This window comes from Convolutriloba macropyga, chromosome 4, assembly GCF_964194025.1.
Source record: "Convolutriloba macropyga chromosome 4, txConMacr16.3, whole genome shotgun sequence".
Taxonomy (NCBI): Eukaryota; Metazoa; Xenacoelomorpha; order Acoela; family Convolutidae; genus Convolutriloba; species Convolutriloba macropyga.
In genome coordinates, this window is record NC_134471.1 from 42052948 (window position 1) to 42079132 (window position 26185).

Sequence of the window (26185 nt, forward strand, 5' to 3'; positions counted from 1 at the left end):
TTTTGTCCAACAACGTGAAACTTAGACGTGCTCTTCTAACAAATGATTAGACTAGAGATATGTTTTGAAACAACGGTTGTGGCTTTGTTTTAGCTCTACATTCATTCAATCAATTGCTTCTTGCAGTACTCATTTCTGTTGTTAGCTTTGTTAAGTATGTGATTCTTTAAGATAAAAGAGCTATCTGGCATCTTAGCGTCTTTTAGCAAATATTAGTATATAGCAAAAGCAACCCAAAATTATGAAAGTTTATAAAATTCTTAAGGATCTTAGTTGAATGAGCCATGGTCTGCGGGAATTTGATTGAGGTCAAAATTCAACTCAGTATTGACTGGCAATAGTTTGCTGTCAAACCTATTCAAAGTGCTGGCAGCGCTTGGTGTGAGCATTTTATGAACAATGCCTCGTGTGCTGCAAACTCTCTGTCGTGTTATTCTATTTAGCGTAGTGATTTGCGGTGCAAGTATGCGGAAAGAATATTAATTGGCAATTCGCGGTGCGAGTTCCAAATTCAATTTACTTGCGTTTAATCGCGGAGCGGGACTTCAAAAGAAGATTTGCAGAACTGATTTGAACTGCAGAATATCAAGAGAATGAAATTGTAAAACATAAAGCACTCAAGAGCAACGTGAATGCGTGATCAGACATGTCTGATCACGGAGCGGGAAACTAAGCAGACAGTTAATGAAAGATCATAAGACACAAATTGAACAAATTAGTGAAGGTTAAAACAAATGAACTAAATTTAGGACATCATATAAGATTTACTGCATCAATGAAATTAAGGAAATAAATATACATCAGGTATCACATACCCTTTGCATCAAGAAAAATTTTAGAATACAATTTTCGAAATATAAATAATAACAATATTTACAAATTAATACACGATCCCCGGTTAAAGAGATAATATCAATAGATGTACTGGTTATCATAGCTAAAAATACGGTAATTAATAAAAGATGAAGTGTTTTGCAGTTTTAAACTAGTTTATATATTCCACTCTTCATTATCTGAGTTCTGTTCCTCCGCATCCAGTGCCGTAGTCGATCGTACCAGCGTTGGGGTATCCATGTAGAGTAGAGGTGTATGGGTGGGTTAAGGTGCGGGTGGTGATACCTGGCCAATACAAGGAGATACGTTTGATTCCTCTGGTTGGTTTTCAGCGATTTGTTACACTGACTCTATGATAGTATCTGGTGGTGCGAATCTTTCCACATCCTCCACTCGGTGGGGATGCTTTGGTGGAGGCAGGATATCAGAATTTGGCGGGGAAGTTTTGAATCCATAATAGGATGGGCTTCGACGAGTGCGATCTGAAGTTCGCGTATCTTGAGGTGCTGGAGCCGGAGCAGTCGATGTCGATGCGTGTTGCTCGCTAAGTGAAGTTGTTGTTTGCTGATTTCGCATTGCGGAAAAGTTTGGTTTTTTCGGGATTCGTCCCCGCATCGCGCGTGATATGTTGGATTTCGTAGACGAAACCCCGCTGCCCGGTTCTCTCCTTCGATGTTTCATTTTTTATCACCCTTTTGTTTTCGGGTGAACTCCTTTATATGGCTGTAAATCAGCTCCTCCGCAGTTTTCTCGCCAGATCTAGGTCCTCTGCGATCGGCATAAGCCTTCAGTGGTGTTTGTCTCTCCAACTGCGTACCGAATTTCGCAATATCGCTATTGCGAACTGTTACCACTGGTTTTCCGGGTTCCTCTATGGTGGATGTTGTGGGGCTTACTTTGAGTATATAGGATCCCGGAGCAAGTACCTCGTATAAGCCTTCCAGATTCATTTTCGAGCGTCTCTTGCCATGCACTTTTCTCGCGAGGTTCAGTTCTACCGCGCGCTCCTTCAGGGGGATAGGGCGAATCGCCTTAGTCTTCAAAAATCTTGGCTCTCCATTTGTACTTGCCCGCTCTCTGGACTTCGCTTCCGTGTTCTTGGGATTCCATGAGTTTCAATATACATGTCCAAAAATTTCAGAACGTTCGGTCCATTAGCTTTATCATAAATATATGCAGTTGGGTATTTAGAGAAACGATCAATTGCTGCCAAAAAGTACACTTCATTACCCTTTTCATCAAAAATTGGTCCCCCAAAATCAACTTGAATTTCTTGATTTGGTTCTACACATGGTATGTGGGGATTGAAGCGCTTGGTGGGAATAACTGATTTAAGATTCTTACCGATTACCGTACAGGGTTTGCACTCAGTGGCCTTGACGATTAACTCGGCGGTGCATCCGCGTCTTTACTGGTTAGCGAAGCTATTAGTGACTTGTTAAATATTTTCGACACTATATACTCGAAGGTGGGTACATGCGGGCTCGGAGTTAGTGGGGTGCTGGCGTTTGATGAATGGGTTGGGGATGTTGGGGTAGTATTAAGTGGCGTACTTGCTTCGCGGCATGTACTTGAGTTTTGCGTTGTTTGATTCGCCGTGCGAGAGTTGTTTGGCAAATTGGATCGCGTACTTGCGGGGCGAGTTGTATTTCCACTTGTAGATTGTTGATCCGCTGCGCGGGAGTCATCTTTAAATCGAACTCGGGTTATTCTCTTTTTAGAAGGCATTTTACTATTTATTGAGTTGACGTATTTAGATACAGACAGTGATTGATTAAAACTTTTGAGTTTAGGAGGATGCAGCTGATTTCTAGAGTTACAAGGGGCAAAAAGCACTGATTTTAATTTTGGGTGATAACTTATAGAGCTATTTGTGGAATGTGATTTAATTGGCGGGATTTGTGATTGAGTAATTTGATGCTCGCGCTGCGCGAATGTCACTTTATTCCTAATTTGGACTAATTGTTTGCTGTTGCTGGTGTTTTGCAGAGCGAGAGAGGTGCAAAGTGGATTTTGTGACGCGGGTGTTACATACTTTAAATTGTTTAATTGACAAATACTATTTGAGGCTTGATCTCGCGGGGCGAGTGAATTGCTAAATACATGTTCGCTTACTCGGGTAGCGTGAGTGCTAATTGACATTATTGAATTGGTATTGGTCTCAAACTTAGGTGCGATGTGAGTTCATGCGAGTTAATTTGCGATGCGAGTTCATGTATCTTAGTTTTAGATGTGCTTTGCAGTGCGAGAGTGTGATGTGTTAATAACTGGTGTAAATGTGATGCGGAATATTTGGTACTTAACTCTAATGCGTTAATTGATTTCCAGATTAATTTTAGTTTTGCAACAATAAATTCTTCGTCGTATGTAGAAATCTTTTTAGCTTTTTGAGATGGATTTCGGGAGATATAATCTACCAAACCCACTTTTGCCCAAGGAAGGTGTTCAATATCAAATTGAAATGGAAGGAGGCGATCGACCCAGCGGGTCAATCTACTGTTATATGACTTATTAGATCTATGTTCTTTCATAATTGAGAGAAGTGCGCGATGATCTGTAATCACTTTAAAATGTTTTCCATATAGATAATTTTTGAAATATTTTGTTGACCAGACTACACCCAAAAAGTTCAAGTTCATTTACGCTATAGCTTTCCTCGCAAGAATTTAAAAATCGAGACGCAAATGCAATTGGTTTCCACCCATCTACCGTTAATTGTTCAAGAGCAGCGCCAAGGCCACAGCGGGACGCGTCTTATTTTACGCGTGTTTCGATTTGCGGATTGTAGTGACAATTTGCAGTTGCGTTTGCTATGCGAGTCTTAATTTCTTTAAAACAGTTCTCATGTTCCGCTGTCCAAATGAATTTCGAAGACTTTCGCAGTAACGGGCGGAGAGGATGACTTATTTGAGCGAAATTAGGGATGAATTTTCCAATGTAATGAACAGATCCCAAAAATGAACGGAGTTTCTTCAAAGTTTTCGGGGCTTCAAGAGCCAAAATTGCAGCTGTTTTAGATTCGCGAGGTGATATACCCAATTGTGAAATATTATACCCAAGCCAATCGATTTCTAATTTACCAAAATGACATTTAGGAAGATTTATCCTAAGATTTTCGTCGTCTAAACGTTGGAGACATTTCATTACATAACATTTGTGTTCATTCAGAGAACCTTTGCTAACTATCAGGATATCATCCAAAAAGCAATATGTATTTTCCAAACCAATTAGAATGTAGTCCATAGCTTTTTGAAATTCAGCTGGCATATCTGTAAGTCCGTAGAATCCTGTTTGAAATCTATAAGTGCCAGTCATATCTCCACTAATGATAATAAAGTTGCAATGATTAGCGGTATTAGTGTCCAAATTTAATTGGCTCTATGCGTATTTCAAATCGATCGTAGAAAAGAAATGTTTTGCGACGCGGGAGCACTTATTTGTTGAAAAATTGATTCGACTAGCGTATCAATGTTTGGCATCTGATATTTGTTCTTGTGAATAGCTTTATTTAAAACTTTTGAATCCTGTGCAAGCTTTATCGTTTGGTCTTTTTTAACCGTAACGACAATGGGTGATATAAAATAATTATCTGGACAACTTGAAAGTTTTATAATATGTTTTTCAGCTAGCAATTTTCTAAGTTCCTCATTAAATTTGTCTTGGAGATTGATGGGAATACGTCTACCTTTTTGGTGTCTAGGTTGAAAATCTTTATGATATTTAGATTTTGCTACATGAGTTTTTGATCCTCCAATACGTGATACCAAACCAGGAAAAGTTTTGGCTATCTGTTCTTTAAATTCAGGAGATGCAATGTTGTTGATACTGTTACCTTTCAGAAATGTAGACTGAGTTACAGCAAGTCCAAGTTGGTCGAACAAATCCCGACCTATTAAGGACTTTAAGCCGTCGGCTACGACTGTGAAGTTGGCTGTATCACATTCCCAGCCCTTGTTTGTGACAGGGGCTTGGATCTTCCCCTCTACTTGTATAGGTTCATTTGAAAAGGTCCGTAGTTGTGGTGGTGTTTATTCATGAATCCAGAAAGCACGGGGGCTGCTTTGTACCACTTGTGACGCGAGTGAATGATTAAGTATACTGCATGCACTCCCGGAGTCCACGAGTAGGGTTGTATTGACATTGCCGATCTTGAGGAGCATATTGAGTGGTTCAACTTTCTCTACCGCAGTTTCAATCATTGCGACCGTGATATCCTCCTCTCCACTGCTGTAGTCTGATTCGTAGAGTTTTGCTGGTTGAACGAAATTTACAGAGTCCTCTGGGTGTGGCTCTTCGTCTACCACACGAACCTTCTTTTTCTTAGGGTCTTGCGGCTTTGTGTTTGTGTTCTTCAGTTGTTTACGACACACCTTTGCAAAGTGGTTTGGTAACCCGCAATTATTGCACGTTTTCCCTTTAGCAATGCATTTTTCACGATGATTTGGGAGCCAAACTCCGCCACAATTGGAACAATAGAGTGTTGATCGATTATTTTGTTTTGAAACATTGTTATTGTTCTGCCAATACGGTTTTCGTGAGTTATTATTGAACTTAACGGCGTTAACATTTGCCGGAACAACGATTTTATTATGTTGCTGTATCTGATGTTGATTCCGCATCCCGAGTTCTATATTAATTGCGAGTTCTAACGCCTGTCGCGGTTCTACCGTTTGTTTTAAGAGTTCCTTTTGGATTTCAGGGTCAATCAGATTGGTGATGAAAAAATCTCGAATTAGGGTCTCCTCGTTGTTTTCAAAATCACAGTTTTCCGCCAATTCTTTTAGTTTACCGTAGAAATTTTCAACTGTTTCTACCCTAAGCTGTTTTGTAATCAAGAAAACATGTCGGTCAAATGTTAGGTTACGTGGGCGGATGAATGCTTCCTCCACGATCTTCCAAAAGTTAACAGTAGATAGAGTGTTAATCATGATGTGCGGGTTCTTACAATTAAGGATGCGACGTCCCTCTATCCCGATGCTCAGATAGAGGAGGGAGACTGTTTTGCGGTCTGCCAACGACCACGGTTTGTCGCCACACATGATGCCCACCTCAATTAAGCGTTGACATTTTTTTCGCCAGTTCATCTTATGCTGCGCGTTCTTTTCCCTCTCTGATTGTGCAGATGCACCCACTATTGTCTCTTCGTAGATTGGCTCTAGAGGTAGCTCTACCATTTCTGGTTTTGGACCTAGTAGCGTCTCCAAAATGATGTTTTCTTTGGCCAAGAGTGCCAGTTTGTACTGTACCCTCCACTCCTCCCAGCGAAGGGGGGGATCCGGTGTTGGTTTGTCCCAGAAAGTGTCAATTCCAAGTGGTGTTCTTTTGGTTGCTGGCTGCGCCATGTCGTACTTAATCTATTTAGCGTAGTGATTTGCGGTGCAAGTATGCGGAAAGAATTTTAATTGGCGATTCGCGGTGCGAGATCCAAATTCAATTTACTTGCGTTTACTCGCGGAGTGGGATTTCAAAAGAAGATTAGCAGAACTGATTTGAACTGCAGAATATCAAGAGAATGAAATTGTAAAACATAAAGCACTCAAGAGCAACGTGAATGCGTGATCAGACATGTCTGATCACGGATCGGGAAACTAAGCAGACAGTTAACGAAAGATCATAAGATACAAATTGAACAAATTATTGGAGGTTAAAATAAATGAACTAATTTTAGGACATCATATACGATTTACTGCATCAATGCAATTAAGGAAATAAATATACATCAGGTATCACACTCTCAATGGGAGAACAATTTCTTCTCCAGTTGTCCTATTTTCCCATTGTCGCTATCAACCAAGACGTTAGTCAACAAAACGTCTTGAATCATTGGGTTCTGCGGCCGAGAAGAAGCCACAATCCACCAGTGCACGCTATCAGTTAAAGTGCTCGTCTCTCTTTGAGTTTTGGTTCGACACATTCTTTGAGTTTCTTGTTTTTGAAGCTGGTATGTTGAGTGAGTGACTAATTGACCTTGCGGTCAGAAAAATCTTCTCCATAAACAACTGCATATTTTGTTTTACTGCAGTAGTTGTTTAGCCTAACCAAACTACGGTTATTGCTTTGTTTTAGCTCCGCAATCATACGGTCAAATGCTTTCTGCACTACTTCTTATTGTTTTTAGCTTGATTCTAGTCCAATAATGTGATTCTTTAAGGTAAGATAGCTATGTGGCATCTTAGCGTGTTTTAGCACAACATTAGCAGACAGCAAAAGCAACACAAAATCATTAAAGTTCAGAAAAGTGTTACGGACTTTAGTTGAATGAGCCAGGGTCTGCGGGAATTTGGATGTTGTCAAAATTCAACTCAATGTTGAAATGCAACAGTTTCTGCTCAAATGTGAAGGAGAAGCTGTCCAAATTTTCTTTCTAATCATTATTGCATGCCTTTTCCTCTAATATTCCGTCGTCTCAATTGAAGATTTTTCTTCAGCAGCTTTTTTTTAATCAATTTTTGGTTGAAGCTTTTTATTGTCTCGGTTCCTTATTGTCCACATCCTGCTTCAACTGCTTCAAGTAATACTGAGCTTAATCAATTTGAGTGCTTGTTTTGATGGATATAGTTTCTTTTGTTTCCAGAGGCTGTCAAATGCTCCTTGCTAATATGAAATTTCAGATTAGGTTAATTCAATCACAGTTAGCCTAAAAAAAACTTTTATGCCTAAAACTTTTAATCAATTGTGTTTGAGCTCATTGTTTACGATTCTAGATGCGACCCTTCACTAATTTTTCCCCGGATAAATTAACACCATGTTTAAATGTAAAATTAGTGAATTTGTAACCAAGGTCACGCAGAAGCAGTTCATTCTTGTTCTATTTACTCTTAATTGAATTGTTTTTCCTTGTTCTCTATTTCCAGAATTTCACACATTCCATCAGAGCTGTTGTAATTTCCGTAGTGTCGATTGGTCTGTTTTGTTTTTTCTTGGACAAAGGGGGTCAGTTCGTTCGCAGCCCTACTGACTAATTGCTTTAAGAAATCCAACGAAGGGCCGTTCACTTCTTTTAGAGTGCAGTAATGTGTCGAAATTGTGAACAAATTTTTTGAGAGGGCTCCAGCAACTCCTTGCGATAAGTATGATTTTTTCCATGTCCTTCGTTTTGCCCTGTCGAAAGAAGTGACACGCGACCTTGGTTTCTTCCAACAAATCGGTCTTCCAACAAATCGCGTGTCACTTCTTTCGACAGGGCAAAACGAAGGACATGGAAAAAAATCATACTTATCGCAAGGAGTTGCTGGAGCCCTCTCAAAAAATTTGTTCACAACTTCGACACCTTACTGCACTCTAAAAGAAGTGAACAGCCCTTCGTTGGATTTCTTAAAGCAATTAGTCAGTAAGAAATCCAACGAAGGGCCGTTCACTTCTTTTAGAGTGCAGTAATGTGTCGAAGTTGTGAACAAATTTTTTGAGAGGGCTCCAGCAACTCCTTGCGATAAGTATGATTTTTTCCATGTCCTTCGTTTTGCCCTGTCGAAAGAAGTGACACGCGACCTTGGTTTCTTCCAACAAATCTTTGACTTTTTCAGCTACTGACTAATTGCTTTAAGAAATCCAACGAAGGGCCGTTCACTTTTTTTAGATTGCAGTAATGTGTCGAAGTTGTGAACAAATTTTTTGAGAGGGCTCCAGCAACTCCTTGCGATAAGGATGATTTTTTCCATGTCCTTCGTTTTGCCCTGTCGAAAGAAGTGACACGCGACCTTGGTTTCTTCCAAAAAATCTTTGACTTTTTCAGCTCCTTTGGACCAGATCTGAGACCACAAAAGTCTATAGATTATTCATCTCGCTGTTCATCAGTGCTGGCTTGGCTTGGTATGAGCATGTTTTGACCAGCTTTGCCTCATGTGCTGCAGAATCTCAATGGGAGAGGAGTTTCTTCTCCAGTTGTCCTATTTTCTCATTGACGCTATCAGCGTCCATGACTAGCTCTACAGCTTAGCCAAGACGTTAGTCAACAAAACGTCTTGTATCATTGGGTTCTGCGGGAGAGAAGAAGCCACAATTCATCAGTTCACGCTATCAGTTAAAGTGCTCGTCTCTCTTTAAGTTTTGGTTCGACATATTCTTTGAGTTTCTTGTTTTTGAAGCTGGCATGTTGAGTGAGTGACCAAAAGACCTTGCGGTAAGAAAAGTCTTCTCTATACACACCTGGAAGTTTTGTTTTACTGCATTAGCTGTTTAGCCTAACCAAGACACGGTCGTTGCTTTGTTTTAGCTCTGCAATCGTACAGTCAACTGCTTCTGTCTCAACTTATTGTTGTTCTTAGCTTGGTTCTAGTCCAAGTCTGTGATCAATTAGGGAAAAATAGCTATGTGACATCTCAGCATCTTGCAGCAAGAATATTTGTAGATGGCAAAAGCAACACAAAGTTATGAAACTTTAGAAAAGTCTTATAAACCTCAGTTGGATGAGCCATTGTTTGCGGGAATTTGGTTTCTGTCAAAATTCAACTCAATGTTGATAGGCAATAGTTTGCGCTCAAACGTTTAGGAGAACCTGTCCAAAGTTTCTTCCCAATCCTGTTTTTATGCCCTTTTCTCTGGTGTTCGATCGTCTCAATTGAAGATTCTTTTTCAATTGTTGGGATGATGCTTCTCATTGTCTCATTTTTGATTGTCCACCTCCTGCTGCGGCTGCCTCAGTGGTTCTGCAACCATTTTGTAAGTTCTTTCTTTAGGACTAATTTTGATTCCGGAGGTTATCGTTTTTCTCCTGTTGAACAATTTCTAACCAGAATGTTTTTCGCTAACTTCAGTAGGCTACTTCAACACAGAAACCCGATTCTGTAGGCAACCTGTATAATTTGATTTTTCAGCGAAGTCTAGAGTTTTGGTAAAAAAAGATGACTGATTTTCTAATAGTTCTTTTGGAAATTTGAACACCAGCAAACTTTAATCTAAGGGCACACTACTTCTGTCCGTTTGACTTTCTGAGTTGACCATTGTGGCCTACTGCTTTTGCGTTGCATTGGAAATCGCATGTGTATCAAGAGAGCACACCTTCATCGCGTTCTCTTTTTTTACAAACTTTTCGTTGTTTTTTAAGTGTTCTCATATCCTTCCTACGGAGCCTTGTGGCAAATTGAAACATGACATTTCAGTCATCTTATGTTTTGAAGCCACTTGGTTGTCAAGGAGTCTTTGATTGACTTCAACCGTTGCATCAAACCCTTCTCCCAACAAAACCATCTCAAAATTACTTTCTGGAATAAAAATTTCATTGCGTAAGCCAGTCGTCACTCGTTTTGTACAAGGTGACTTTTTTCTGTCATCAATCATTTTGTCCCTCGTCGGTTCATTGTTCTGCGCCAGCTGTTCGGCGTCGTCGATGCCGATAGAAATCCAATGCTTTTGCGTTGCATTGGAAATCTCATGTGTATCAAGAGAGCACACCGTCATCGCGTTCTCTTTTTTACAAATTTTTCTTTGTTTTTTAAGTGTTCTCATATCCTTCCTACGGAGCCTTGTGGCAAATTGAAACATGACAATTCAATCATCTTATGTTTTGAAGCCACTTGGTTGTCAATGAGTCTTTGATTGTCTTCAACCGTTGCATCAAACCCTTCTCCCAACAAAACCATCTCAAAATTACTTTCTGGAATAAAAATTTCATTGCGTAAGCCAGTCGCCACTCGTTTTGTACAAGGTCACTTTTTTCTGTCATCAATCATTTTGTCCATCGTCGGTTCATTGTTCTGCGCCAGCTGTTCGGCGTCGTCGATGCCGATAGAAATAAAATGCTGCTGGTGGTTTAACGTCTCCTGCAGGTATCCGGCAAAAACAGTTTACCTAACATGGATAATTTTAAGCGACTATTACAATGCGCGCAGAAATTCGCGCATTAGGTTTTTCAACATCTGGCGGTTATCCATTTCGTTGAACTGAACTTGCTCTCGCATTTCTGTTTGGACATGCGTTTGCCCTTAAAGCGCTTCTCCGCCATTGCGCTCTTGCTCTTGGGCCTTCTAATACGATTTAAAATTCTCAGGTCTTGAAAAACTGTCTTCCTTGACTCAACTCCAGCTTTCCCCTCTGGTAGAAAAAGCCTCATTCTGTTTGTTAATCGTGCAATTTCGAGTATCAGAACCCAAAGTAGCACTTCCATTGTCCTCTTTCTCGATACCGGATGAGGCACTCACTCTGATTCCGGACAATTGATCAGCAGATTCAAATGTGAGCAATTGATCAGATGATTAAGGGAATCTGCCAATGTTGTTTGTCAAATTGATTTATTCTGCTTGATTTTCTATGTTCACCCTCAGTCTTTGCATATGTCATTTTTTGTGTTGGGGGCTGCCGCATGCGTTTCCCATACAAAGATTTCCAGCTGCCTCCACACTCTTGCAGAGAATCTGGTTTGCTCACTTGATTTTGTTCTATCTTACCCTACCCTGCGGTAAAGTTACAGACATTCGGTTCCCGTAGTTTTTGTCAATTAATTGCAGAGAGATGTCATCTTAGACGCCATGCCACAGTCCGCACACTCTAGCGTAATCTGAAGTTTTTTAGTCTTTTTCTAGTTTTTCGCAAATAGTTCACTCGCTCCTCAACCATCTCATCTGGCTCCTGAGGCTTCAGATCATTCAAAGATATCTCCAGTTGTTTTGTCTAGTTTGCTAGCAGTCTCCGGTGTTAGATGCTCTGAAATAGTTGGCTTTGTTAGAAGAAAATGCCTCCTCCAGAACACTCCCAGTCCCAGTGATGCTTACTTGCATCCGTTGAGTTTCCTTTTCTAGTCAGCCGCCGTCACTGGCCACTGTCACTTCCGAGTGGCATTTTTACCTATCTGTTTTTTTTCAAATTCTCACAATCCTTGAGACAAATGATAGATGAGTTGTCCTCTGCTTGTTCTTGCATCCTCTTCAACACTTCTGTAGAGTTGAGCCCTTCAGCCGTAATCTTGAGCACTGTTCACTCCAACGCAACAGGATATCTCTAAGTCTGTCCATCACTATCAGTCTGTCTTTCTGTTTGTCGTCGCCTCCACACTCGCTCGCCACGTGTTCAGATTTTGAGCTGAAATCAGACTCACCTCACCCGTCCCTGCCAACGCTGTCGTCGTACGTATCCAAGTTTCTGCAAATGGATCTCTTTTTCATTCGCGTAATGAGTAGAAGGCATGCAACTCAGGAGCGCAATTGTAACATCTGGAAAGTTGATTAGGCAGCCTATCCAGCGACTACAACAGCGCCCAGATCTCACAATTCCAAAAGGTTTAATTTGGTATTTCGTCTCCTTCTTAGAATTTTAAATCCCGCACCTTGCGCTCGGCCGTTGACAAGTGCCGATGGTAAACGAAAACTAAATTGAAATCTGATAAGTAAAGTCGACAAGTCAATAGGCATCAAGTGACATGCTCTATTAAAATAAACGAAAAAACAATAGCTCTCACTGAATGTAACTCAAGCACCAGCAAGCTAGGAAAGAGAAATAAAATCTGTGTTTATCTCAAATCATCTCAAGTTTAGCATTTGCCGCTAGCTTTTAAGCGCATTTAAAACAGCTGTAATAATTCGTCAGCTAATAGCCGACTAATGAACCACAGTCAAACCAGAACAATAACTACACGCGTCTCGCTCGATCAAACAAGCAAACTCTTCCAAGTAACAGTAACTCAACAAAAGCGGCTATTTATTCAAAATATTTCGCTCAACCTCTCCGACAAATTCTTCCAAATTTTACTAACTCGATAACAAAGACTATTTAGAGACTCGCGTTTAATCGCTCCGACAAACTCTGCCAAATAGCTCCGGCAAAAACACAGCGACGCTAAAAAGCTAAGAACAACCACAAGAGCCTTTTGCTCTCCGATACGGGCAAACTATGCTGAGCAGATCGATTTTGCAACAGGGACCATACAAAATTTCGCGCTCAATTGCTACGACAAAAGTAACACGGCGACAAAAATAATATTTACAAGAGGCACTAGATCTTCAATACCGTTAAACTTTGCCAAACAATCATCTAATGAATCGCTGTGTTAGCAATTTCTCTGGCTGCTCCTATAGTGTGAGCCAATTTTATACTGAGCTTAGCTGACCATTTGCTTTCCCAAACAAAACAACCGTCATTATGGCTCAAAATTCACAGTATTCCAGACTGCTTTTGGCTACGTTGTTTACCTGCTGTCATACAAACGCTGTAATACCGTGGCGTGTTAAATGCCGTTACGTAACGTACTTCGTATGAATACCGCCAATTCGATCAACATGCAAAATCTGGATATTATAAACGTTACAGTCATTTTGTTTAAATTATGGAATTTCTCGGCTGAGGTCCGTGGGTCAGTTAATCAGCTGCAGGATTGCAGCTTGGTCACGTTGTGCTTCGGTAATTACCAAAATAATTGAGAACAGCCGAAAACCCTGTAATTGATTAGTTCTAAGTCACTATTCGCTTTCCGGTCTTTTCTTTACATAAAACTGTTTGGAGATAAGGTTTGCATTCAACCTAACTGGACATGGGAGTCCGGCCTAATTTATATCTTATAATAGGATGCCTTCGTATAAAACAAGAGTTTCTCCTTATAGGTGTTAACAGTCAACCACCTGTTAAATTTTTTTACCAATTCGGGTATACAAGGAGCTTAGCGGCCCCCTGGTTTGTTGTTGTCTCCTGTTTGGTTTTGACATTACGGTTTTACAAAATGGAGGATGTTGAAAAATTTCAGTCCCAACTTGAGAAGTTTTCAGATTTGACCAATTATTGTCATTTTGCAGAACTTCAATTTCCTTCGGTTAAATTGGATTTAAGCGAGTATCAGGAAATTTTTTCAGAGCTGTGGCAAGCTACTATTCAAAACAAAACGCGATCTCACATAAGTCACTGTAAATTGCCTTTATGTTTGTAATTCGCTATAATCGGTTTATGAACACAAGTCGCAGAGAAATGATTTTTCCATCTCAAGTTAGGCTTTAGGGTTGCTACAGTACTCCTAATTAATTAGTGCAAGTGATAAAAAGAGGTGACTTGATCTCTTTGCAGCTATTTTGATGATGACTATCTTTTCACGATATCAATCCAATTAATACAGTTTTTAAGATTCTAGACTATGATAGCAATATAAATGATAACTATCGGAACCAGAAATTCTCCTCCTTTCAATTAGTGCATGCTAAATCACGCTCCAATCTTACAGTTTCACTTGCTGCCAAAGGATGTCACATGCTCCAAGCTAATATGATGTTCTAAATTTAATTGCCTAAATCCCAGTTAGCCTGAATTTGTTGTCTAAGCTATCATTCGCTTTGGTTTGAGCTCAAGCGAAATGATTATTGGTGATTTTAGTGTCGGGTGGCAAAAACGGAAAAGATCATGATTACTAAAATAAACTCATTCAAATATGGGAAAAGCAGAATCTTTTCCGGGATCTTTTCCGTTTAAGCCCCCCCAATACGTTATGCTCCCCCAGTTACAGAGCACGTGTCATTACATAGTAAATCATTATGTAAAAATATTGCACGTGCATCTGGGGGTTGCAAATAATATGCACCCACTAAGCTGGGGGGGGGGGCACAAACGGAAAAGATCCTCCGTGCCCCCCCTCACCCAGTAGGTTATATAGCCCCAAGCACAGAGCACGTGTCATTACATAATAAATTTGCTAAAAATGCCCAATCTTACGTTTCCTGATTATTGGAAAGTAGAGATTATCACCTGCTGAGAAAGCGTATTTTCTCTACATCCACTATATACTTCATTATTGGGAAAAGGTTGGAACAATTTGACATGGTATGAAACAGGCATCATTGTGTGAAGTACCGCGAAACGCCAAAATCTGCTAACCACTACAAACACAAATCGACCAATAAAGCAGCGCAAAAATTGTCGAAATTCATTTTTATCAGACTTTTAGGCTATTCAAATTACCGTATCCAAATGCAGTTTCAAAACAGCGCTACGAAAATACCACATGCAACCAGTAGACTATCGAACCATGTTTTCCCGACCTCAACACTATAATGCGTGTTACAAACGCCCTTTGCAATTCCCAGTTACTGCCTTTCGCATTCAACCTCACAAATGTAGCCGTTTTAGTTTTTTTGTTTTCTGTACTGCAGCTTAAGTTGCACAAGTTTTGAAGTCACAAAAATGGTAGAACGACCTGTGCAGTGCAAAATTCTACTAGAATGCTGTTTATTTTTAAAGCAAAGTTCTGTTGGTTACTTGAAAGGTTACGTGACTAGATTGTGACTTCATTTACATTTGCGGTTTTGGATTCATTCTCAGTTGACTTCACTTCGAGTCATTTGACCTATACAAGTTGAATTAAGAAGTCTTCGCACTCAAATTTCTGTTCAGAATTCTTATGTACATCAAAAGTGTTCACATTGAGGCAGGAAGCCGCTCAGGTATAAACACAATGTCTCAAATAGTTGCTTAGTTTCGGTGTCGTACGCGTCTTTGCCCTTTACAGAAAACATTTCCCATCGTTTGTCTCCATCGCCCTTACTCTGACCGTTTCCACCTTTCATCTTTGGGTTCTCGACATGAGTTCTCTCCTTTTCGGGCTCTTCGGCTTCCCGTATTGCGTGCAAAGCAGCTGACTTCTCTTCCTGCTTCTTGGCGGATCTCTTCATAATCACGTCTATCAACTTCGAAGTTTGCTGTGTGATTTTGCCCTCCAGTACTTTTTCCTTGACATTCCCAAATTGGTCAACAACTTCATTGATTGCACCTTCCACTGTATCTTTAATATCTCCAGCTTTTTCCATGTCTAAGCCTCCTTTCTCGTTCTTCAGCTCATCTATGGCTGTTAACGCTAGCATAGTCAGCAACGGAACAAACAAGTCCATCCTGAAGTTAAAAAAACCGAATCTAACGTCCAGACACGCCAGTGCTCAACAAACACGTGCCGGATTTTCGGATCTTATAACCCCCACTGTTTTTAAGCCCCCCAAACTGGTGAAATATTGCACGTTACTATACTATGTGAAAAAATAGGCTATGTGCCCGGGGGGGGGGGGGGAGTGGGGCGTAAATTTTTTTCCTTTAACCCTTAATTTACCTTGGAATGGAACGCACGTTTTCTTTGACAAGGGGTTGTATAACGTACTGGGGGGGGGGGGCAATGACAGAAAAAATCTATTTTACAAAATAGTAATTTACAACAGGACGTAGACGTATACGTACTTTTATTTTGAGTTTCAATCTTTTGAGTCTTTTTGCGTCTTTTGTTAATGTAGTCTTTGTACAACAGAGGAATTTAGTATTACTGAGTTCGTTGTCCGCGTCTCTATAATTTCACACTGACTTCTCCCGCATTTTTGCCATCAAAAGTCGACAGTGTGTAACTTCCTGAGATGAATTGTTTTGCGGCGATGTTACGTAAATCATTAACAGATCTTTTCCGTTTGTGCCCCCCCCCCCCCCCCCAGCTTAGTGGGTGCATTTTATTTGCATCCCCAGACGCACATGCAATATTTTTACATAATGATTTACTATGTAATGGCACGTGCTCTGTAACTGGGGGCACATAACGTACTGGGGGGGGGGGGGGTGGGGTGGGGGCACAAACGGAAAAGATCCTCATTAATTAATGAGGATCTTTTCCGTTTGTGCCCCCCCCCCCCAGTACGTTATGTGCCCCCAGTTACAGAGCACGTGCCATTACATAGTAAATCATTATGTAAAAATATTGCATGTGCGTCTGGGGATGCAAATAAAATGCGCCCACTAAGCTGGGGGGAGAGGGGGGCACAAACAGGAAAGGTCCGACTCTAAAGCTTAATTGTCATGACTTGCGACTATAAATTGGGGAGTTTATAATCATCATTCCCATTGTCACCAACCCTCCAACTTAACAGGGCTAGAAAGAGGCAGGATCATTAGTGAAATTACCTTAACTTTATTTAGTGTGAACTTGTTCGTCTGCGGTTGCAAATAATAAGGGGGGGGGGGGGTGGGGGGGGGGTGCGTCAAATGGAAGATCCCAGGGCTATCTTGAAGGATACCATCTTTTCCATTATTAACAGACTCCTCTCAGCAAAACTTATAACTTCATTATGTTCAACAACAGCACCCTGGGTGCGGGCTATAATGGGAAGGACCCATAATTAATATGAACACATCAAGCGAGGAAAAGGGATGGTGGGCAAGTTCACACAACTTTCATTAAATCCAAAAAAGAAAGAAAACGAAAGAACAATGCTTAACACGTCGGTTCCCTCAAAAATTTTGCAAGCGAACCGCTAAATTATTCAAAAATAAAAAAAACCAATGAAAACACTATTTTCCTCTGACAAAAATGGAGTCTTTCTCATGATAGGCAAAGTTTACTTTTTATCCATCCACTGATTACAGTTCCCATTATAGTAATCCTAGTAATCAATGGAAGAGCTATACAAGAATTTGCTCTTCCCAATCATAGTGTTGGATTTTCCGGTTAGTTTTATCCGTTTGTGTTCTCAGTAAATTTGGTGCATGTTACTGGCACCCCAGCACACATCAGGAGTATTACTAGCGCACTAGGAAAGGGGGTTATCATGCCATGGGGATAATAGGGTTTAAATCCAATGCACAATAATATGGTATATAAATACGGCGCTAGTGAAATGGCAGATGTACCAAAATATAGAAAATTTATTGCTGGCCAATCACAGTTGAAAAAAATGGGAATATTGCTTTCTAATTGGTTGTTTGGCCAACAAATTCTCCATGTTTTAAAATAGGATATGAATGTAGAAATCGCGATAAGCCGAAAGATAAAAATTATATTTTGGGGGAAACTGGTCTCACGTTCGGTTGTGATAGAATCATATCACACGGGTCTGCTCAGGCATGCCCAGATGCGGTAAAAAATCTACAATCTGGCATTAGGCTACGCCAAATTTAGGCTAATTGAACGCAGAACGGTAGTGTTTCAAATTTCTCAACCAATCACATTCGTTGAAATTTCTGATTTTGGTACGTCTATTTGTTAAGAATTGAGAAAATAGGAATATTATTTTCTTATTGGCTGATTGCTCAACCTATTCTCCATGTTTTAAAATAGGATATGAATGTTAGCGTAAAATTGCTCAGAAGTCGCGATAAGCAGAAATAGGATAATTATACTTTTTTGGGAGAAACTGGTTGAAACTCGGTTGTGATAGATTCATATCAAGTCCACGGGCCGCTGAGGCATGGCCCTGACCCGCGAGGCATGGCCAGATGCGGTAAAAATATAATCTAGCATTAGACTTTGTCCAATTTAGGCTAATTGAACGCATAAAGGAACAGTGTTTTAAATTTCTCAACCAATCACATTCCTTGAAAATTTTATATTTTGGCGCGTCTATTTGTTAAGACGTCACCGCTAAGACGTCACCTATAATTACATGCATGCCGACAATATGGTATATAATTGCATGCAGATAATATGGTATATAAGTTGACGTCTCAACAAATAGACCTATCAAAATATAGAAATTTCAACGATTGTGATTGTTCGAGAAATTCAAAACACTGTAACTCTATGCGTTCAATTAGCCTAAATTGGACATAACCGAATGCTAGATTACAATTTTTACCGCATCTGGCCGTGCCTCTCGGGTCATGGCCATGCCTCCGCGGCCCGCGGGACTTGATATGAATATATCACAACCGAACGTGAGACCATTCCCCCCCCCCCAAAAAAAAAATTATTCTATTTCGGCTTATCGCGATTTCTGAGAAATTTACACGCATATACTATTATATAACATGGATATCCTATTATATAACATGGAGCAGTTGTTGAGCAATCAACCAATCGGAAAACAATATTCCTATTTTCTCAATTGTGATTGGCCAGCAGTAAAATTTTTTGGTACGTCTGCCATTTTCACTAGCGCCGGCATATAATTACAATCGGAAAATACGGTACATAATAGTGTGACTATAATTTTGTATATAATTTCAATCAGTAAAAACGGTATATTACTGCATGGGGATAAAATGGCGCATAGCTGCATGTGGATAATAGTGCTTAGTTTGAACGTTAAATATCTTGGTTACTACAAGTCTAGCCGCCCAGGTCTAGACCTCGACTCATGAAAAGACAATGCTCGATCAAAATGTGCTATGAAAAGACCATACTGGACTCATTTGAGGTATGAAAAGACTTTAGCTGGACTTTAAGACATTGTGGACTTAGGAGTATTACTAGCGCACTAGGAAAGGGGGTTATCATGCCATGGGGATAATAGGGTTTAAATCCAATGCACAATAATATGGTATATAAATACGGCGCTAGTGAAATGGCAGATGTACCAAAATATAGAAAATTTATTGCTGGCCAATCGCAATTGAAAAAAATGGGAATATTGCTTTCTAATTGGTTGTTTGGTCAACAAATTCTCCATGTTTTAAAATAGGATATGAATGTAGAAATCGCGATAAGCCGAAAGATAAAAGTTATATTTTGGGGGAAACTGGTCTCACGTTCGGTTGTGATAGAATCATATCACACGGGTCTGCTCAGGCATGGCCAGATGCGGTAAAAAATCTACAATCTGGCATTAGGCTACGCCAAATTTAGGCTAATTGAACGCAGAACGGTAGTGTTTCAAATTTCTCAACCAATCACATTCGTTGAAATTTCTGATTTTGGTACGTCTAATTGTTAAGAATTGAGAAAATAGGAATATTCTTTTCTGATTGGCTGATTGCTCAACCTAATCTCCATGTTTTAAAATAGGATATGAATGTTAGCGTAAAATTGCTCAGAAGTCGCGATAAGCAGAAATAGGATAATTATACTTTTTTGGGAGAAACTGGTTGAAACTCGGTTGTGATAGATTCATATCAAGTCCACGGGCCGCTGAGGCATGGCCCTGACCCGCGAGGCATGGCCAGTTGCGGTAAAAATATAATCTAGCATTAGACTTTGTCCAATTTAGGCTAATTGAACGCATAAAGGAACAGTGTTTTAAATTTCTCAACCAATAACATTCCTTGAAAATTTTATATTTTGGCGCGTCTATTTGTTAAGACGTCACCGCTAAGACGTCACCTATAATTACATGCATGCCGACAATATGGTATATAATTGCATGCAGATAATATGGTATATAAGTTGACGTCTCAACAAATAGACCTATCAAAATATAGAAATTTCAACGATTGTGATTGTTCGAGAAATACAAAACACTATAACTCTATGCGTTCAATTAGCCTAAATTGGACATAACCGAATGCTAGATTACAATTTTTACCGCATCTGGCCGTGCCTCTCGGGTCATGGCCATGCCTCCGCGGCCCGCGGGACTTGATATGAATATATCACAACCGAACGTGAGACCATTCCCCCCCCAAAAAAATTATTCTATTTCGGCTTATCGCGATTTCTGAGAAATTTACACGCATATACTATTATATAACATGGATATCCTATTATATAACATGGAGAAGTTGTTGAGCAATCAACCAATCGGAAAACAATATTCCTATTTTCTCAATTGTGATTGGCCAGCAGTAAAATTTTTTGGTACGTCTGCCATGTTCACTAGCGCCGGCATATAATTACAATCGGAAAATACGGCACATAATGATGTGACTATAATTTTGTATATAATTTCAATCAGTAAAAACGGGATATTACTGCATGGGGATAAAATGGCGCATAGCTGCATGTGGATAATAGTGCTTAGTTTGAACGTTAAATATCTTGGTTACTACAAGTCTAGCCGCCCAGGTCTAGACCTCGACTCATGAAAAGACAATGCTCGATCAAAATGTGCTATGAAAAGACCATACTGGACTCATTTGAGGTATGAAAAGACTTTAGCTGGACTTTAAGACATTGTGGACTTTAGCTCGACTCAGATTTTTCGCAAAGACTTTAGCTGGACCCAAAATTTTACAAAAGACTTTGGCTCGACCCAACGTTTGTGCTGGACTTAAGCTCGACACAATGTTCGCAAACAAAGTCGAGTTAAAGTCTTTTCATGGGTCCATCATTAGTCTTTTCATAAGTTTGATTTTTTGCCATTAACGATTTATGTGCAACATTGCATATAACGTAGTCAACATATATGATCCTGCACATTTTACAATTCAAAAGAACCACAAATACCTCAAAAACCTGCATTATTTTAAAAAAGATAGCTCATAATTTTGGAAAGGAAAACAAACTGAATCGAAATTTTTTCATGGCTAATGGGACTAGGACCAATACTTTTAAGCTAGCTGGTTTCATTGAATCAAATAATGTGGTAATATACTCAATCTGCAATAACTCTTTATCTTAAGATTTGACAAAATTCTTAAGGCTTTTGGCAGATTTGCAACTGATTCTTAAGTTGGACTGCTCTGGTGCAAAACTATTTAGTCTTGCCCCGGTTCTGCTTCTGTATGTACAGAAGCAGGAAAAAATTTTAAAAATTTTAAAGAATTTTGAAAAAAAGCAGACTTATGAAAAGACTAATGGTGGACCCATGAAAAGACCTTAGCTGGACTTTCTTCGTTATGAAAAGACTTTAGCTCGACCCATGAAAAGATATTAGCTCGACTTTAACTAGGAACCTTGACCGTGTAATTATAGTCAATATTGCCCCCCCCCTACTAGACTTTTAAAGTCTTTTCATAAGTCGAGGTCTAGGCCTGGGCGTCCAAATTAATTTCTCTTTTTCCTCTAGCTTGACCATCAGCACGCTTATCTTACGCTGAAACAGCTTTCATACAAATTGGACAATTAATATAAGTTGATCCATCCACATTAAATTGAAAGCAAAACGGGGGGAGTGGAAATTCCAAACAATGAGCTATTATACAAAAATGTGATAGTGACCTTAGCCTTGATGAGCTAATTTTTGTTCAGGTGTACTATATTTACCTCCTGTCTAAAGAAGAAGCCATGTGTTCACACAACTCACTTTTCAACTGTAAATTTCTTCATATCCAATGTTATTTTCCGATTCAGTTCTCTCTCTAACTTCTCTCGCATGCGCCTCAAAGTTAAACAATTGGAAACGCTCTGTTTTACCCAGCAGATAAATACAAAGTGGATTGGCAGCGATAGTAGTATAAAAAGCTCACTAGAACCACAACGGGGGGGGGGGGACATTATGTATTAAGATAGGGAATGCAGAAATTGTCCCCCTAGGGGGGACACTTAGGGGGACATTTAACGCAAATTCGCAGTAAATGTCCCCCTAAGTGCCCCCCTAGGGCACAATTTCTGCATTCCCTATCTTAATACATAATGTCCCCCCCCCCCCCCGTTGTGGTTCTGATCAGCTCCTATTTTTTTTTCTGAAAAAAAAAATTGTATTTCACAAAAATTTGTTGTTTTTGTCTCTAAAAGATGTGAACTAGTTTGAAACATGTTCTGCGAGTAAAAAAAGTAGTCGGAAACACCTTTTTCGAAAATTGAATTTTTTGTCCCATAGGGGGACAATAACTTGTAAAATTTTTTGAAAAGTGGGGTCTAAAAAATTTTTGTTGATTTTTTGGCTTTAATCAATGTGAAATATTGTGAAACATGTTTTGTGAGTGAAAAAAGTTGTCGGAAACACTTTTTTCGAAAAATGAATTTTTGGTCCCATAGGGGGACAATAACTTGTAAAATTGTTTGCAAAATGGGGTCTAAAAAACTTTTTTTTAATTTTTTGGCTTTAATCAATGTGAAATGTTATGAAAATGGAATCCAAAAATTTTCAACGCTATTTCACTTTTAATCAATATGAGAAGTTGTGAAACACGTTTGGTGTGATAAAAAACAACATTCATCTCACCGCCACACCCCAAAAAATCCGCTAAACATCAACCAATTACAATCACCACAAACATACACAACAATGCATGCACAAACACACACACACACGCAAACACCCAAACACACACACACGCCACGCACCTACACCAACCACACCCAAACTAAACCCCCGAACCATCAGAGATCTCTAGTTGTTTATAAAGCCAATCCCAGCCAATCAGGTTTTTCTAAGTAAAACATTTCAACTGTGGTACACATATGCATACAAAAAAAAATCTATAAATTTACGTAAAAAGATTGAGCAGGAGATAGTTTTGATCTACCGACCTCTGGGTTATGGGTCCAGCGCGCTTCCCCTGCGCCATCCTGCCTTAATACAAACTTACAATTATGAACACGTAAAAACAGAGAGATCGAATACATACATACTTGCATACATACATACATTCATACAACATACATTTATACATACATACATACATACATACATACATACATACATACATACATACATACATACATACATACATGCATACATACATACATACATACATATATACATACATACATACATACATACATAAATACATACATACATACATACATACATACATACATACATACATACATACATACATACATACATACATACATACATACATACATACATACATACATACATACATACATAAAAACATGTATACATATATACACACATACATACATTCATACACATACATACATAAATATACACATTGATAAAAAACCAGAGTTGTACAAGGAAATAACTTTTCACGTAATTATGTGCACAATTATGGTCACAATCACTTATGTCCATAAATGTATACATAAATGGGACAAAAAAAATAATAACTAACCTGTTAGTAGATGTATAAAATGATTATTATATATAATATAAATGATTATTATATAATAATAATTATATATTAATTGAAGAGTCACCGGATCATGCTCAAACATGATCAGGGTCACAAAACTTTCCAAAATAAATTGACCAATCGGAGTGCTTGGTTTATTATTCAAGTTGACAACCAATGAGAATTGAAAGATTTATAAACAAAAACTGTAAACGCTCGCGTTCAGTAAACAGTAAATATTGAACACAATAGGAACAAAAGACATCAAGCTCATTCATGAGAAAGTTTTATCACTGAGAGGTAACATAAATTATACACACATATCTTATTGACAATTATATTTCGTAGCTGCTTGTTCTCTGTTAGGTCCAGAAGTTGACGGAGAAATAGCACTTAAATTTAGACCCTATGGTGGTTTCATTGGAATTGACAATTCAAGACTAGATCCTTTACTGAAACGGAGCAAAGTGCTACGACTTCATGCTGCATTGCATGACGCCGCTGGATTTATAGAAGATTGCAGAAACAAAGGCCCTGGATATGTTTACGCTTTCGGTTACTTACCAGTAAACAATTGTCTTTTTTGACACCTGACAGGAGTATTATTCATTCTATCTGTGAAAATTTTTCATTCACAATTATTTCGTGAATTGGAATGCTAGAAAATTTTGGCAGCAAAACCACAAATATTATTGTCCTCGATCTCGGAGGTTTCAAACTCAAGTCACTTGGATTCATTATAAAAGAACTCAGTTTGTGTTCCAGTTACAACGATACAATATTTTTCAAACCGCCGCTTAAATTCAGTGATTTACCCGCACACGATAGACAAACTGTTATTTGGTTGACCAATAACCTACACGGTCTTGATTGGGACGAAGGTGATATACCTTACTGTGATTTGAATACAATCTGTCTGAGTTTCAGTTTCCGATTCATACGGAAAAACTTTTTTGCCAAATGCATTGAAAAGTGTGAGCTCCTCAGTAAGCTTTAACAAAAAACTGTTTATAATCTGGAGGATCTAAATTGTCCCCGAATCTCAGAGATAATATCAGAAGAAAAAATTCCCTCCTGTTATCGCCATTCAAACTTCCGTTTAACAAACGATCAATTATCAAATCACTGCGCGGAACGTAAAGCAAGAATATTCTCACAGTGGACACAAAGTGATGTACAGAGAAGACACGGCAACTTTAACAACTTATCTGTCAGACAACTTGAAGATATTCACTTGCTTGACTCCACTTGACGATCAGCCGATTGTAATATTCAACAGAGTTCAGGATCCCTCTCCACCAATACAGAATAATTTTTCAAGTGATCAACAGAACCGAGCGAACTATCTCAACAATAAGCCAAACACAATGCAACAACCGCGTTACAACTCGCTTTATAGCGCAGCAGCAAAACGTTATTTTGCAACCATTACTCTTTCTCCCGACGAACTAGACAGCTTTAGGGCTTTCCTGCACGTGATAGATAATTTCTATTACTTCCAACTGTACGTAAAAAATAAACAGAGAGCTCGAGAACATCGGAATCAGTTTAATTGTGGCTATGAACAAAACAAACCAGAAACCTATGCAGTCCCCCAAAGAGCAGCGAATCCCACGTAGGAAGCAATGGGCGGACAAAAAAGTTCCTCAATCTAGATGTGAGCTATCACTAAATGAGATGCCGAATGAGTTGCGATTATATGTCTTGGAGCACCCCGAAGTTGAAAAAGTCTTCAGTCAACCATCGTTCAAGGAAAATGACTCATCAACTGTTTGTTATAAATTAGAGATAAAAAGTCATATTAAAGGTTTCAATTTGTTTGAGTTCTGGTACATGAAACTGTTGCCCAGAGAATAATTCATAAATTAACATTTTATATCATCCTTGTTTCAATTCACTTTTCAATTAATTATTTTTCTCCAATGAATCAAAGAGACGAGGCTGACGCCGGTATCAGTAATTTGGTCTTTGATGAGAACAACAAGGAGAGGCCGCCATGGCGTTGTTGTTCAAATTCAACAGTGCCAAGGTCCGAAATAATACTTTTTGTTCAAGTTAGTATCACTGTCTTAATGATCATTCTTTGCTTCTCTATGCTCTTTCTATTATCAGAAAGCTGTGAAGAGAAATCAATTTGGATTGCTCTTTTATCGAGTTTAGTTGGTTACATTTTACCTAATCCCAAACTATGAACAAAATTATTCTTACACATGACAGGGTATTCATGTCAATTGTAGGACCAAGTGGTTGTGGTAAAACAGAACTCTTGTTTCGAATGCTAAAAGGTTCGACCTTTTATCCACGTTTTGAGAAAATTTATTATTTTTATAAAGAGTTCCAACCACTTTTCAAAGATATGCAACATGTTATATCAGGGATTGAGTTTCTAAAATACTCAGGCTTTGATATAACAAAAAATCTATCGCATTGTCTGCTTATCTATGATGATTCATGTGAAGAAATCTTCAACGATAAAGAATTTGTAAAAATTGCTACCTCAGGACGTCATCGCAAATTACATGTTATATACGTCAAGCATAATTTGTTCCATCAAAGCAAATGGTCCAGAACCATTGATCTGAATACAATACACATAATATTATTCAAGTCGCTTCGTGATATTCAACAAATTGAATATCTTGGAAAACAGTTGAATTGTCTCCAATTGATAAAAGAAGCATACAAACTAGCGACTGCGGAGCATTTTGGACATTTTATGATTGATCTCGATCCCAAAACCAGTCAGGGTTTACGATTTGCGTCACATATTATTGGACCTAATCCTTCAATTTTTTACATT

At 39.0% G+C, this 26185-nt stretch overlaps 2 protein-coding genes across 3 annotated transcripts in view; both read right to left on the reverse strand.

Moving 5' to 3' along the window:
- Positions 1–26185, reverse strand: part of LOC142337685 (retinoic acid receptor gamma-like) — a 497928-nt gene that overhangs the window by 172911 nt on the left and 298832 nt on the right. The window lies entirely within an intron of this gene.
- LOC142338437 (uncharacterized) lies at positions 15110–16113 on the reverse strand. Of its 2 annotated transcripts, none has more exons than XM_075388198.1 (2): positions 15964–16113; positions 15110–15627 (listed from the first exon to the last, which is right to left on the reverse strand). In XM_075388198.1, the coding sequence occupies exon 2, from the start codon at positions 15624–15626 to the stop codon at positions 15147–15149; it is 480 nt and encodes a 159-aa protein (XP_075244313.1). In that variant the 5' UTR covers position 15627; positions 15964–16113; the 3' UTR covers positions 15110–15146. The 2 variants fall into 2 exon arrangements, with proteins under 2 accessions (XP_075244313.1, XP_075244314.1); XM_075388199.1 differs by having other exon boundaries at positions 15110–15583; positions 15964–16069.